At 37.9% G+C, this 15,065-nt stretch overlaps 1 protein-coding gene across 3 annotated transcripts; it reads left to right on the top strand.

Annotated features, from left to right (window-relative positions):
- Nucleotides 1-658: 658 nt before the first annotated feature.
- Nucleotides 659-13,414, top strand: LOC111338950 (protein CEPU-1). 3 transcript variants are annotated; one of them, XM_088727941.1, is made up of 8 exons: nt 659-963; nt 1,484-1,846; nt 3,377-3,631; nt 5,844-5,900; nt 6,322-6,483; nt 6,839-6,857; nt 7,176-7,342; nt 8,366-13,414. In XM_088727941.1, the coding sequence occupies exons 2-6, from the start codon at nt 1,714-1,716 to the stop codon at nt 6,853-6,855; spliced, it is 624 nt and encodes a 207-aa protein (XP_088584067.1). In that variant the 5' UTR covers nt 659-963; nt 1,484-1,713; the 3' UTR covers nt 6,856-6,857; nt 7,176-7,342; nt 8,366-13,414. The 3 variants fall into 3 exon arrangements, with proteins under 3 accessions (XP_088584067.1, XP_088584066.1, XP_088584065.1); XM_088727940.1 differs by lacking the exon at nt 6,839-6,857; XM_088727939.1 differs by having other exon boundaries at nt 6,322-6,857.
- Nucleotides 13,415-15,065: the final 1,651 nt, after the last annotated feature.

The raw sequence follows: 15,065 nt of genomic DNA, 5'->3' as shown, positions 1-15,065 counted from the left end.
AGAGTTGTAATCCAGTTTTAATTCTCGCAGTAGTTTCAAGGGTATCCGGTCTTTTCGTCCAAGAGTCTTTTCGTCTCACTGAGTCTTTTCGTCTTAAATCGTCCAATTTCAAGTCTTTATGTCAAAGTTACACTATTTTATATGAAGTTGTATCGCAATATATTTTATTAGATAGTGACAAAGATAAAGACTTGCCGTTTAATTATTCCGCGCAAAAGAAATGGGAATATTAGCCTTGTTATGAAGCGTCTGTTGGGTGTAATGGACAACTAAGTAAAGGAGGTGACAAAACGCGGAGCCCTACTCCGTGGAGTACCCTATGGAATACCTAAATGGAGTACCCCTAAAAGTCATGTATTGGTCAAATAAAATACATTATGAATATGGTAAATCGTTTAGTTGTTCACGTGTTAATGTATTTTGATCTTGCCAGCTGTATGATTGTCACAGTTCGATACAGTCCTCGAATTAAATAAACGCCCGAACCTCGCGATCGCCTCGCGTGAGAACGCCTTCCCCTCTACCTCCCCTACTAAGTAAAGTTTCGTCCGCAGACTTTCTCTATAGTTTGGAGATCAATAAGCCAATCAGAATCCGTCGTTTGCGCATATATTTTGTCGACTTTAGGAGGTACTAGAGGGGCATTATTCTATGCGTCCTCACTGAATGATCAAATTTGATAATATGGCGTCCACGCGGCCGACCCTCAAAATTTTCAGGTCGGATTTTTCGTTCATTTGCGATCGAGTTAGACCTTGTGGAATTCAGAATGTAAAGTAACAATGCTATAGAATACTGTGCTTGGAAAAGAATGGATATCCAGGTCTTAAAGGTGACAGAATAAGCTCTCCAGTCAACGACACTACGATTCTCTAAGGCGATGCGAATTATGGACGTAAAGTGAAAACCGAACTTTCGGACTTCAAGCAGGGCCTAGCGATAATTTGACGATTCGATGGCCTGGTAAATATTATGTTCGAGTAACAATGTGTTCAAAGAGTATAGTTTTGTCATCTCCCATTCTGGCTATCCTCAGAGGATACCGAAAACACTGTGATAGTGCTAGCGCAAACTTCTTCAGAACACCAGCTAAAGCAGTTTTATTGTGTGTATCTGGTGTACAATTATATTGGGTTAAATCAAATTGTGAGTGAATTCAAGCATATGTTTTGAGGTTGTGAGAGTCTGCTTGTTTGTTTTCTGCAATTGTGTGAGTAAAAATGTCTTTATTCTTTGTTCTGAAGTAAGACGAGATACTTTTTCTGGCTAAACACCTAGGGATTTAATGCAACTTTCACTCATCGAATTCCTTTGGTTTCTACTCTGAAATTTATGGCAGAAATGTCTAAATTCAAGGAACTTGCAAAGAATAAACAGGTATATTTATTTATCCAAGATCTCAATAAAGCTGTTCTTGTTTTAATAAAATCAAAATCATGTCATTGAATTATTGTATTGTAACAGCAGTCTAACTCTCCTTCAGGTGGTGAAAGTGTAACATGGTATGAACCTGCTCCAGGAAAGACTACTTCTAACTCATCTGAAGTTCTCCCACCTGGCATCGTACAGGTTAATGAAGGAGAACCTGCTACACTGAAATGGAACTATGGTCTGACGTTCAATATAGAGCTTACTGTTGTGAGATTTAACAAAGCTGGGATTTTCCCTGCTGATGTCAGTCCACAATTGAAGGAATGCTTTAGAGGAAGGTTCATGCCAGAAAGTGTTTCCCTTGATATTTTTAATGTCACTATGGCTGATGATAAAGAAGAGGGGAAATTTTGCCTGGAATTGATTGATCCCGACAGCAATGGTTGGAAACGAGAAATTGAGTTGCAAGTTATAGGTAAGCTTGAACATGTTGCTGACTATAAGAGAGGCTTAGTCCTTAGCACTGTACTGTTATCTAATTATATGCACTCTGGGTCTTGTTTAAATGTAGTTAGTACCTGGAAATTTTAATTTTAGCTGACAACCCTTTTAACATATTTCTTTGTTTGTTTGATTGATGATGTTTCAAAGTAATCAACCAAATACTATTAAATGTGAGACAAGGATTTTTTTTATGGTACATGTACTTTTAAGTTCAAAGTAATTACTTGTTTGTCTTATGCCATTTGAGGTCCCACGTGAATCAAACACCCAAATTACATGAAACAAAAGGCTCAAAACTGAGATAAGAAAGAAACAAAATGCTGCATGAGAGGATAACATGGTGCTGTCTCTTAGTACTACATTTTGCTTAATTTAAGAGTGATTTGATTTGGTAGTTACCTCACATGGGTAACACTGCAAAAAAAACTTTTAGTCAAACTAAAGAGAAATCAATAAATTCATTTTTAAGGTTCAAGGTAGATTCAATCCAAAGAGGTGTTGATTACTAGATGCTGGAAAGCTTGCATCTGTGATTGTAGATGTAAGTGTATTTGGAGTTTATCAGGAAGATATCAAGTGAACTTCTTAGAAAGCAACAGGGTTCTGAATTATTTTTGGAAAGCTTGTTACTGGCTCTAGGGATGGTGCCTGGCATGGACCATGTGTTCCGTTCGCACTAACCCTTCCGGGTCTAGTCACACCCAGTAAAGTCATTAAAACTAAAACTGAAACTAAAATTAACCCTTTCACTCCCATGATCCCTTTCACTCCCATGATCGTATTAGTAAGTCTCCTTGCTGGCTGCCATATAATTATTGTAATGTTACTTTGGAGAATTTTGAATTGGATTAACAAATAATCCCCTGGTTGATTATTATCCCTTATTCTCATCACTTGTCTGCTTGATATTGTAAGGAGAAGTTCTGTTTTGGTCACTAATTTAAAAACAATAGTGTTTAATTAGTGACCAAAGAAGTGAAGCTTCTCGGGCAAATATGCTTGTTTCAAGAAGATCGAATTTCCAAGCGGCAACTATCAAACTGATAGTTTCAAGACATAAACACTCTATTGTCTTTATTGTTCACCACTAAATTTTCTTCTGCGTGCCAGACGACCTGGGTTTGAGTTCTGGCCGGCGCAAGGTGTTGTGCCCTTGAAAAATGTGGGAAAAAATGCAAGCTCTGCTTTTAGGCTTGGCTAAATCTATTATTAATAACACTTAGTTTAAGCTGAGGAAAGAATTCAGAAAAACTTTTAGTGGCCTTTAAATAAAGGTCTGCCAAGGCATAGTGAAGCACTCAATGGATTGTAATCCCCAGAGGGTTTTTGTATTATTTACACAATCATGAAGTGTGAATTTAATTTGCATGTACAAGGCTTATTGCAAAGAATATTTAAAAATCATCTTAAAAGGGTTATCACTTCCACACATGACTTTTATGTGTGCAATTGGAATTTAATTATCCTTGAAGTTTATTTGTGAATGTTTGATTGCTCTTAGTCCAAACGAAAGTCACTGGGATAAGAGGTGACCCAACAGTTCTTGAAGGTGGCAATTTACGGTTAACCTGGGAAGCATCAGGTAGACCAGAACCAAACATCACGTGGACCAATCAAAGAAACAGTGGTGTGGTACAAGAAGGGAAGTTGCTGGATGTGACAAACATGAACAGGAACGATTCAGGAACATTTATCTGTACAGCAGATAATGGTTTTGCTGAACCACAGAGCCAAACAGTTTATGTGAATGTTATTTGTAAGTATGAAAGTTTGATACAATTCAACAATGAAGATATAGTTTGTACAGTACAGGCGTATTTAGGTAAATCTGCCACAAAAAGAAAGCTTTTGAGAAAGTACTATTTCAGGACTGAATTAAATCACACATGATAACTGCGATGACAACCATAATTCTAAAGCACATAAATAGAAATTACATCAATGAAATCACACCTCTTTTCTCTGCTTAAGATTCTTGTTATTTAACTGTCTTATGTTAAGCAAGTTTCTTAGCTTGGATCTTAATTGACTTAATGAACTCTTTCGCATCCCTGAACACCTAGGAATGTTTTTCATTTCATTGTCCTTTTAAACACTTGACTCAAAACAGAAGTTATATAATTAACATTCGTAGAGTCATAGCTAATAATTACTGATCATTTATGAAAATAATAGATAATATAGGTCCCAGTACACTTCCCTGTGGCACTCCTTCCTGGCTCATTTCTAGGTAGAGTAAGCATCCCTGATCTCGACTCTTTGCAATCTGTCATTCAAATAATCTCTCAATAATGTGCAACTTTCCCACTGAATCCATAAGCTTTAAGGTTACTTCCTACCTTCGTGGGTGTCCTTCGGGAAAAAAGTTGTACGCGCGCTGGTTTGAAGAAACCCTAGCAAACTATACATCAAAACAAAGCTTAATAAATGCAGTTTACCATAAAAATATGATTTAGGCAGTTTTTTCATTAAGGAAGTGTCAGGAGCCGGTACAGCGTGAAACGACCGAGGGTCCTTCTATTGAATTTATCGGGTATCGGATCCCGCGGCACGAGAAAAATGGCTGCACAGTCTCATTCACAAGGCATTAATCAACAAAAGTGTGTCAGGCTTTTCCGATATTCTGATTGGTTGTCTAGATATTCGTATCTAAAGTTAGAGTACCGAAAAATATGCGAAGCGTGTTGCGTAGATGGACACTGCATAAAAAATATTTCAAATATCAAAATTTCCTGACATACTTTTGTTTGCTATCAAATCTGCATACCCTATAAATTCGTTCAAAGTGGATGTATTTCTCTCAAAATCAAATGCGAGATTTTAGCTCCTAAAGGTTTGTAAACAACTAGTGCCACACCAGGAGATTCTCTCGCCTCCTGAAACCGCAAACCAATGAGAAGACGAGACCTCTTGGTGTCAATGACACTGGATCAAGATTTTCTCGGGAAAAGTATCACGTAGCAGTCACGTTTTTTTTTTTATCTCCCTCTGTTGATTGTTTAGTAATTGACAAGGTCGGCGAAGGAAAAACCCGTGGCAGAAAGGGTAAATCTGTCGCATTCTTTTTTTTTCTCCATCGGTTTCGTCAGATTCTGACGAAAGAATCTTGTTTACAACTTTCTGTGGTGTTGACTTTAATTTTTAAGCTGCTTGCCCCATGGATAACTGAATGCTGCCAATCTTCAGCGGATGCCGAGCTTGTCGAAGGCTCCTGGCCAATCCAAGAGCCTTCATCGCTTTCAGCAAGGACTGGGTTTTTTTTTTGACAAAATGCTACCATTTCTCTCTTCTTTGGGCCTGTTGTTTTCTTTTTCTTTACCCAAGGACTCCTCTCTAATTTTGAGTTATGTTTTTTTATCCACGAGAAAAGCCTTTCCACGAGCAGATAACTTCCACGTGTGAATTTTGTCATGTGCGCGATGTAGACAAAATATGCAAATGCATGAAATTGCTGCGAATATTACCCTGGGGGGTTTGCCCATTTACGAGATTATGACAACTTCCTGATTTATTAACTTTTATTTGAGAATAAGTTTTTCTAAATAAGTCGGATGCTTTTTGAGATGTTTAATTTTTTTTTTGTAAACGTTAGCTAAAATGTCTAACTTCAATCTAGTCCAAAAAGAAAACAAACGATTTTTTCGGCCTCCGAAGGTAGAAAGTAACCTTAAGTTTGGCCACAAGAAGAGGGGAAGGGATGATGTCTAACGCTTTTGATAAGTCCAAAGACAAAACAGCCACTAATTTTCCTTTGTTGTGCATTGACTTCCAGTCTTCATTCATCTTAATAAAGACGTCTCACAGCTGTGGTATTTTCCATTTGCAGATGTGAAATCTGTAAGAATGAGGCTGTAGAAATCACTCAAGTTGGACAACAAAAGCCTTTAAATAATTATATTATTTAAATTAGGAAGGACAGTCACAGGCCTGTAGTTAAGCTCCACTAATTCATCTCCATTTTTGAATAGGGGAAAAGGAAGAAACTGAAAATATAAGGCCAGTGTATCCAGTGAAACATTCACAAGGTAAGTGACTTTGTTTAAGCCTGGAAATTATCAATCATTTTGATAAACCATACTTGTGTTATGTAACGTCTTGTGTTTCTACTCACTTCTTTTGTGCACTAGCCTTCCTAACTACCTTACAACAGAACAGAGTAGCTCAGTCAAGGTTTCTTGATTTCTTAGCTATATAGCTTTCCAATAAACTTGAATATACTAATGGTCACACATGCAAAAGTAACGTTCACATGATAATAACCATTCACTTTTTAGTGTGTACATTTATGTTAGTTCCCATCTTTAATGTTTTACATACAGTAAGGATTTATTGTTTTATTATTATTTATTTCTCATCTTATTTCTCATTGGGTTATAATTATTAAAAAGTAGGTGTGGTAGAATTCCTTCTCTAGAAACCTGCAAATGGTCATTGGTGTTTTTTTAGGGTTGAAGTTGTGGATGATTATCCTCATCGTGGTTTTGGTGCTACTTTCTGTTGTTTTGGTTGGAAACATGTGTTGCTGGTGCTTCAGCACAACAATTTGTGTTGTTGAAGTCCTTCAATTTATCCGTAAATTTTTTGGCAAGGAAAATCAGAGCTTAAATGGTAAGTATTGTACATTATTATCTCCATTGAGAATTTTAACCAATCTGAGTCAATCTTGTGAATTCACTAATATCCTAACTTTGCATAAGATATCCACAAGTTCACTGTAGTGTCACTCTGATTTAATTTCAGGTTTATTTTTCACTGTACATCTTTAATTGTTAGAGATGTAATCAAAATGAATGGGGCAATTAAACTCTTGAATCATCTAATCAAAGCCCATTTTTGAATGTCCACTGGATAAAGAAAAAGAAACGATTATTGAAAGAAGCAATAACTTGTGCAAAACTTGTACAGTATAATTTTGTACTAATTTATATATTGGTTATTGTTTTAATGCTAATCCATTCTGAAGAAGGCAGAGACTTGTAGATGTAAGTATTGTATACTTGCTGAATATTTTTTCTGTTACCAGGGTGACAGGCCTTTCTTTACGTGTTTGCGAATTAGGCTCTTGTTTTAATTTTCTTTGAATAATATATTATATATTAATGGAATGCTTATGACTCTGCCTCCACTGGCTTGTGAAATGTTTAAGCACATATTTTTTTGCCCTGCTTTCCAGTTTTTATTAGTTTGCTTCACCATGTTCATGTGGGTATATTTTCAGACGAGGGTTTTTAAATTCATTATGAATGCAAATGAAAAGGTTCTTTTATTTAACTGTAACATTTTAAAAATTCTTATCTTAGAGCAAAAGACCCTGACTATTGAAGGATAGTGAGTTACAAGCCTACGGGTCCTAATGCCAACTATCAAGCATCCAATCAATAGGGGATCTGAGGTAGGAAGAGAGAGAAAAGCAAGTGAACCAAGAAAGCCACTCCCACAATTTGGAGTGGTCAATCAAACTAAGAAGGTAAGGTTTCGCAGTGGAGAAGCTTTAGTTAACAGATCTTACATTTTGATTGCAACAAGATCTCAGTAAAGTTTTCTTTCATGACCGAAAGATCAATTACATTATCTCTTTTCTCTGTACCATGATTTAAAACTTCTTGTGACTACATTCCGCTCCTTAAGAAACTAAAGTTTAAGCCAAAAGTCGATATTCCATAGAAGAGAAGTAAGGAGTGGTGCAAACGCCTGTCAACGAAATTCTTGGCTTTTCGACGAACTTTGGTCCGAAACGAAATTTGCGCGATATGTCGGCAAATTTATGAGGCAGCTATCGTTTTAAACTCAAATTTCATGTTGGATGTTAGAGAGCCTCAAAACTTTAAAGAAAAATCGTTCGTACCCAAAATTCCCGGGAACTTTTTTGAGAAAATTCGTGCTTCATTATTTACGCAAACACCGTACTTGTGATGGTTAACTACTCATAACGAAACTCATGGACGTTCCTGATGTGATCCAGTCTCCAACCAAGCTGTAACGATAGCAACCTTGTTATTTCCTTCAGTAGTGAAGCAACGAGCAGTTCGGGTGCATTGTCACAAAAGAAATCAGTCACCCAGCAATTCAGAAAGCCTTAAGTCAAACTAAGGAAAAAAACCACACTAACCACTGCAAACGATAAATTCCACTTATTCTGTTAAAGAAAAAGGAAGCACTAGAAAAATAATTTCGCCATGCCATTTGGCAATGAATAGAATGATAAGGAGATTTAGGCATTCAAACATTTGCTATTGTCTGTGTTATAATGGAAAGCATAGCCTTGGTACTGTTTTTGTGGCTAAATATGGTCAAACTTGATAACAAGCCTAGACACTTACTGAGCCTGTTGCTCACTGCCATCTACATCATTTGCAAGGTCACATTTTTGTTAAGATTTGCTCCAAATTTATGTATTTATTCATGATTTTTGATGACCTGCTGTCAGAAGAATGTCTAAAATTGTCTTGTTCGTTCAACTACAACTTGTTCTTCTTTGTATCGCTGGCAGACACCTAAACCCGGTGAGCTTCTTTCTGTTGGACTTGGTGGACCTGACGGTACTTACTACCATTCGCAAAGGGAAACACTGCCACGCGTTAGTGGTGGTAATACTGTTTATGCAGAAGTTAGCTCGTAGAAGATGTGTGCAGCTGTGTGAATGGATCATCAGTAATCATGTTAGTGAGGCAATCGTGTAAACAGTGAAGGATTTTGTAGCTCTATGGTGTGAAAATAACTTTACGATATTCAATGTTCCTTCAGATGCTATCAAAACTGCTGAAATATTCTGCTAGAAGGAAAAACATAGTGCCTGGTTCTAAATTTGTTGCTAAAAATATGCGAGGATTCAAATCCTGGTTCATGCTTTAGCGTGCACTATCGAGTTATGGAGCACGCGGGAAGTTCTGAGAGCACGAAAGAAGCGTAAAAGTTGCCCGAGGCAATAGCCGAGGGCAACTCTAGCCTCTTGAGTGCTCTCCAAACTTCCCACGTGCTTCATAACTCGATAGTGCACAGCTGAAAGCATGCACCAATTGTTTTAGAATAAAGCCGGTGGAACTGTGCATCAAATCCGACGCGAAAAACGGACAACAATATCAATTGAAGCGAATCATGACGGCGCCGCTGATGCCGAGTCTCCTTTTCCGTTGTTTTTCTCTTATTCTGCCTCATTTAAGAACTCTAGGAGGGGGGCTTTGGGATTTTCGGTTTTGACTGTTTTTTGGATCGGTTTTTTGGTTTTTTGCCCAAAAAAGGTTCGGTTTTTCGGTTTTGATGTTCAGAGCGGTTTACGGATTTTACGTGTTTTTGCATTCGGTTTTCGGTTTTCACGAAAACTCTGATGCGGTTTTCGGTTTTTCCTTTTTGACCCCGGTACAGGTGAAAATGTAGAAGTTTTGTCAGGTTTGCCGGCGGTTTTCGGTTTTTCTGCCTTTTTCGTCGGTTTTTCGGTTTTGGAGGTTTTTTTCTCTTGTTTTGCGGTTTCCCAGAGGCCCCAATGCCCCCCTCCTCTAGCCCAAGGGATAAGGTCGAAAAATTGTCTCCGTTTTTGGACTAGTGGGACGAGTCTCTGTTTGTACCATTATTGTCGCGAAATATATTAATTTTCCCCGCGCTAACAATGGCCGCTCGTGCGAAAAAAAAAATTTCTGGCGAAGCGATTTGCTCACGCTATCAGCGTGCACTATTGGGACTTTGAGCACGCTTACGTATACTGAATTTGATTGCGCGGCTCTACTAGCTATGTTCTAAAGAGCTACAGATGTCATAGTTGGCATTATCTTATTCAAGAAAATCCTAATTTTGCGACTTACTTATTTTGCCCTTGCGATTTACAAAACTAGTTTCGTCAATATGTGAACATAAGCATATTCCATGTAGCAACGTACGAAAAATAACTTTTTGATACCGTTTCTTTTTCTTAAAAGAAAGGATCAATGGTGTAAAATTGTCTGGAAACAATTTAGATTCTTTTTTAGAAGCTTGTGTAGTATCTGTGATCATTCCTCAAACTTAGAAAACAGGGAACACCTTTGATGTCGCTCTCAGCTTGATAATCCAATAAATATTTCCGTAGGGCGGCACACTTACATTTTTCCTGATATTCATGGTTTTCTAAGCTTGACGATAACTCACTTTTGCGTGATTTGGAAGAGTGGAATGTTGTTCAGCAGTTTTGTATGCACAGGTGGTTTAACGTGATCAGCGAGCTTTCAGTTGCCCCTTAATTGGCTGTTTAGTGTATAAAAAATTAGATTAGATATTCTAGCGGAACCGCTACTTTGTAAAAGTATATTTTCCTAGAAGTCACGAAATGGTGCTACTTACTGGCTAAGCCATTGACATTCGCATTAGTTTGGGTTCCCCACAATTTTTCAAATAAATTGCTGGGCGAGGACTTAAATTTTCAAGCAAGTACATTTTATGAAATACTGCAGCCCGGAATCTCCCCACCCCGGCAAGAGGGGTGGGGAGATTCCGTGCGAATTTGTCTCCTGAGGCTATTTTTTGTGATGTTTATTCTTTCAAATGATCTTTAACGATTTCAGTGCTATTTCTAGTGAAAGGTAGCATTATTATATGTTGAACTTTTTTTGTTAAATGAGAATTTTTGGAGTATAATTTCTTTATAAATTACCGCATATGAGCATATTACCTTTGAAAAATTTGCATTTGGCATTTTTCGCTTTGTGACGGCGATTTCTCTTTCGTTTTCTCTTGATTAATCGTAATATGAAGCTACCTCGATGAATTAAGCGTGATTTTCCTTTATTACAACTTATCGAAACATTAGTAATTCCCTAATTACAGTTTATGTAACAATTAGGTTTGAATCATTGGATCGGTGGTTTTTTTCCATTATCAATAATAAGTATATGCTGTGTTTAAGCGCGCAGATATAACTAAAAGCATGAGTAAAACTAGTAATTAAACAACAGCTGATTGTAGTCAATTCATATGTTAATGAAAATCTGAGTATGCTCCTGTTTTTAGAACGTCTTTAGAGGTGTTTCCACTTCACATTGAACATATCAGAGAGCTTTTCTCGATTTGTTGCGTTCAATTACTGTAGAGGTGTTTTTTGATAATGGTAAGTGATTTACTGTTTCTAAACGTGTTCCTTTTAGTAAGGATTATGATCATAAAAAAAGATGTTCAATGGGATTTATGCCTAAGAGTTGTAGTTAATTTTAAGGAAAGTTGCGAAAAGTTTAGATTTCAGTAGGTTTACAGCTAGATTGTAGCTACGTTAGTCGGTTTATATTACTTTTAAACTGCGTGGCATTGTACCAGCTACGCAGAGCCTGTGAAGTACATGTTACCTCGAGTGAGAAAATCGCGTAGAATGCCCATTGTTCTCAAGACATTTACCTCCAGATTATAGATCTGTAATATTTTTGGTGAAACGTGATCTGGAGAGCTGTGATCATTTAAAGATTACGTGTGTTTCCTTATGCGATCTTTGTGTGCATCAGATTTAGTAGAAAGGTTAAACCTAACTGTGAAGCTTAGTAGACACAAGGATCATTCCCTCCCACTTCATGATATTTCATTGGCCTTAGGTGTTGAGCTCGGATTTTTTCAAGTCAACGTCACGTGCTTGCTTTTAAAAGAACAAAAAGGATTGAATGTAAATCAGAATCTGTAATCACTTGTTGTTCAGAGCGAGGTTCTTCGGAATTACTCGCCAGATATTGTAGCCTCTTAGCCGCTTAACTTTATTCATATATATATACTGGAAGCTGTTTTGATATTTACATTTACTAACTACAGCTATAATAACTGCGTTTTACATCTACTGCAGACAGTTCTAGTCAGTGTGAGACAGTTACCCTTATCTTTCTATTTTGCGATCCATCTATGGAGAGAAAAAGTCGTTCCCGGCTTGTTATAACCGTAGTTAACAGAGGGGAACCCTCTATTAACTATGTTATAACCTCGTGACTCTCTTTGCAACGTTCTGCTGAAATGGGTTTCTGTCACGCTGATATGCTTAATAAATGCTGATTAAGTCAATGTGAATAATTTGATAATTTTTAATTTTTGGATAAGTGCGGTGTGAAAAATTGGACTTCGAAAGTTGTCAACAAATTCCTTTCCTAGTGGGGTCCTTGATTAAAGAGCCCAAAAGGCAGCGCGTCCAGCTTTCAAAGAGTTCGGGCTAAAAAATGACGCTGAAATTGTAATGCGATCCGTTGAACGGCTGTTACGCAGGAGGTAAAGGCCAATCTTTCGGCTTGGCCAGGAATCTACCAAATACATGAGGAATTAAACTACAAGGATAAAGCTTATAGGAGATATATAGGATTTGTAAAGATTCTGTATATGAGGGAAAATCTGACCCTGTACACCCCAAATAATCATACTCAAAAAGAATAAATGTTTGAAAGAAAATTTTCCCTGACCGGGATTTGAACCCACGTTCCCCCATTACTAGTCGGGTGTGATGACCACTACACCATCAGGACATGCACAACCGGCAATCGAAGATTGTAAATATGTCAAACAAGACCTTTCTAAAGGCCTTGAAATGGGTCGTGACAGCTGTTTTAGGGGTTCGCATTGTAATTTTGGCAAAATAGCCCAAACTCTTGACTGGATGTGCCGCTTATTGCGGGCCAAGATAGAGAATTGGAGGAATTGAAATAAAAGGGTGAAGCTTTTAGATGATGCACATTATGATTTGCAAGTATACATGGCAGGCCTGTTTATAGGCCATTTAAGTTGACCTTTATATTAACTCCGCGAAATAGATGGCAAGTACTTTATTTCAACGGGTCACGATCCAGACTTAAACGTAACAACATAACAAGAAATTAATATTTTATAAGAGATGAAATGACCATCTGCTAACACAAAATTTAAAAGCGGAATTGCTTCGCGTTGTAGCATACGAAGTTGCCAAAGTTGCATAATTTTTCATTGCTTTAATGGGACGGACAACCGTCCATTTAGGCGTATTTCGAACTTCTCGATTTTTCGGAGGAAAAAAAGCGCGATAGAACTTTTTGATAAAATTTTCGAAAAAGGTTCATTAAATGGGTCCTTTAGAAAAAGTAAAATGAATTACGAAATTTTGCAACTGTCGGCGGATTCTCGATATTTACGGTCAGTGGCTCTTAACAGCCTCTTTGGGCAGGCGCCTTCTCAAGTCCTACAATTGAGAAAGTATACAAAGATTTAGGAATTTTGTCGGTTCAGTTGTTACAATATCAGGTGCATCAAGGTTGGAGGCAAATTGTAATATCTGTTTCCCTAAAAAAACAGAAAAATGAAAAAGACTGAAGAAGTGGAGATTGTAAAAATTTTCTTTTGTTTTATAATGAATGTCACAGCCAAACCCTCTGGTGTAAATGGCGAATTGTTTCTTACCTTTCCTGCATAGCCGGAAATGTAAATTGAAAAAAGACGGATTATGAAGGTAAGAACTCTAATTCTAACTTTTAGAAAGACGTCATTACATGGACAGTTACATTCCTCAGCACCTAAAATGAGTTGTTTAATAAAGCTTAATAAAGTGATATTCAAACAGGAGTTTCAATGATCCTGAAAGATACACTTCTTTCATTATATGTCTTAGGCTTGGACTGAAAAAATTCACACCATAATTGGCCAGGTACTACTTTCCTTGGAAAGTTTTAAAAACCATTTTTGTTTAATTGGATAAAGACAAGATACATGACTCAAATAAGTAGTTTTAATTAAAAGTGATACGGAATAATTAATAATAACTTCCATAGATTCTGATACAAACACTCCATGGCTTCCTAAAGCGTGAAAAATCATTGAGATTTCCGCTTGATACAGGTTCGTAAACATAGAGTATGAGAAAGAAGAAATCGAAACCTATTGACGCATGTGTCCAGTTACTATGAGGTCCACTTGATACAGGTTTTACGGTACCCAGCCATCATCAAACGCGCCGAGTCCGAACTTTTCCACTTGTTCTTTAATTCCCATAAAGTCGATGAAATGTATGCAAGCTTTCTCCATTGTATTGTGCTTATCCATGTCAAATGGTACGCGACCTCTGTGTCGATCCTTGGTCATCGCGGAGATCAAGGTACGATGTCCCTGGGTCACATAGCGTGACAGGTAATTCGCCTAATTCATTAAATATGTCTCTGGTTCACGCAGCGGGACAGGCAAATGTCACCAGATAGCTTCGCTGCTAGGAAAAAAACTTTGTTGCTTTTATCAACAACAACAGTCGTATTCAATATCACAATAGAACGTCATTTAACTATAAACTTTTCATTTATCAGTTAACCTCTAACTTTTGGGCCAAATATCAGTTATCTACTATTTTTTGGGCCAATTGTAAGTTAACTATTAACCTCATTAGCACCCTCCACTAATGCTTCCCTGATGGAGATCAGGAGAAAATTAAATGTAATAACGGGAACAAAATGAAAATAATTTCAGCCTTGCGTGACAACACGCTGGTCCCAGGGGTTCTCTTCTCTCTACCGGAGTACGAGAATTCGGCGCGAAGCGCCGACCAACGAGCTGCAAAGCAGCGAGCGGAGAGAAACTCTGGTCAGGACCGTTGAGAATCTCACTTTCATGCCTCCAAGCTTCGGGTGACAGCTATCAATCACGCCCCTTTCCCACAACCAAGCAGAGTAAAGTACTAAAATCATTACCTCTGGGGGTAAAACACCTCTGATTGGTTGTCGGAAAGGGGCGTGATTGATGGCTGTCACCCGAAGCTTGGCGGCATGAAAGTGAGATTCTCATTGGTCGTGACCAGAGGTTCTCTCCGCTCGCTGCTTTGCAGCTCGTTGGTCGGCGCTTCGCGCCGAATTCTCGTACTCCGGTAGACAGAAGAGAACCTCTGGGACCAGGGTAGCGTGACAAATGCTTGATTGTGTTACATCTACACTAATAACTGATTGCTTCCTTTCTTCAAAGTCTTCGGCAAAGAACATTTGACCTACCGGTATAAATGATTGAATTGTCCTCTTTCAAGTCCACCATGAAGCTCAATTTTACCCTAGAACTTTCTAAAAAATTAAATGTGTTGGAATATGCGAAGAAAAACAGATACCCTCGGCCAGCTTACGGAAAGTGTTGTTGTAAACAATTTCGTCATGGCAGATGGATGACAGCTTGAAACGAAGGCAGGAATAAAAACCAATCTGTCGTTGTTGGCTATGGAAGGTTACATGTAGCCCGCGAACTCGACGGTTGACGCCTTTCTTCGC

Source organism: Stylophora pistillata, chromosome 7 (assembly GCF_964205215.1).
Source record: "Stylophora pistillata chromosome 7, jaStyPist1.2, whole genome shotgun sequence".
NCBI lineage: Eukaryota > Metazoa > Cnidaria > Anthozoa > Scleractinia > Pocilloporidae > Stylophora > Stylophora pistillata.
The sequence above is the reverse complement of the archived record's forward strand: the minus strand, read 5'-3'. Positions and strand labels throughout refer to the sequence as shown.

Excerpts from the sequence above, each read along its gene's own strand:
- LOC111338950 (XM_088727939.1), top strand. The coding sequence starts at position 1,714 with ATGCCAGAAAGTGTTTCCCTTGATATTTTTAATGTCACTATGGCTGAT. Across the intron at positions 1,847-3,376 it reads AATTGAGTTGCAAGTTATAG|TCCAAACGAAAGTCACTGGG; the intron begins GTAAGCTTGAAC and ends GATTGCTCTTAG. Across the intron at positions 5,901-6,321 it reads TCCAGTGAAACATTCACAAG|GGTTGAAGTTGTGGATGATT; the intron begins GTAAGTGACTTT and ends GTGTTTTTTTAG.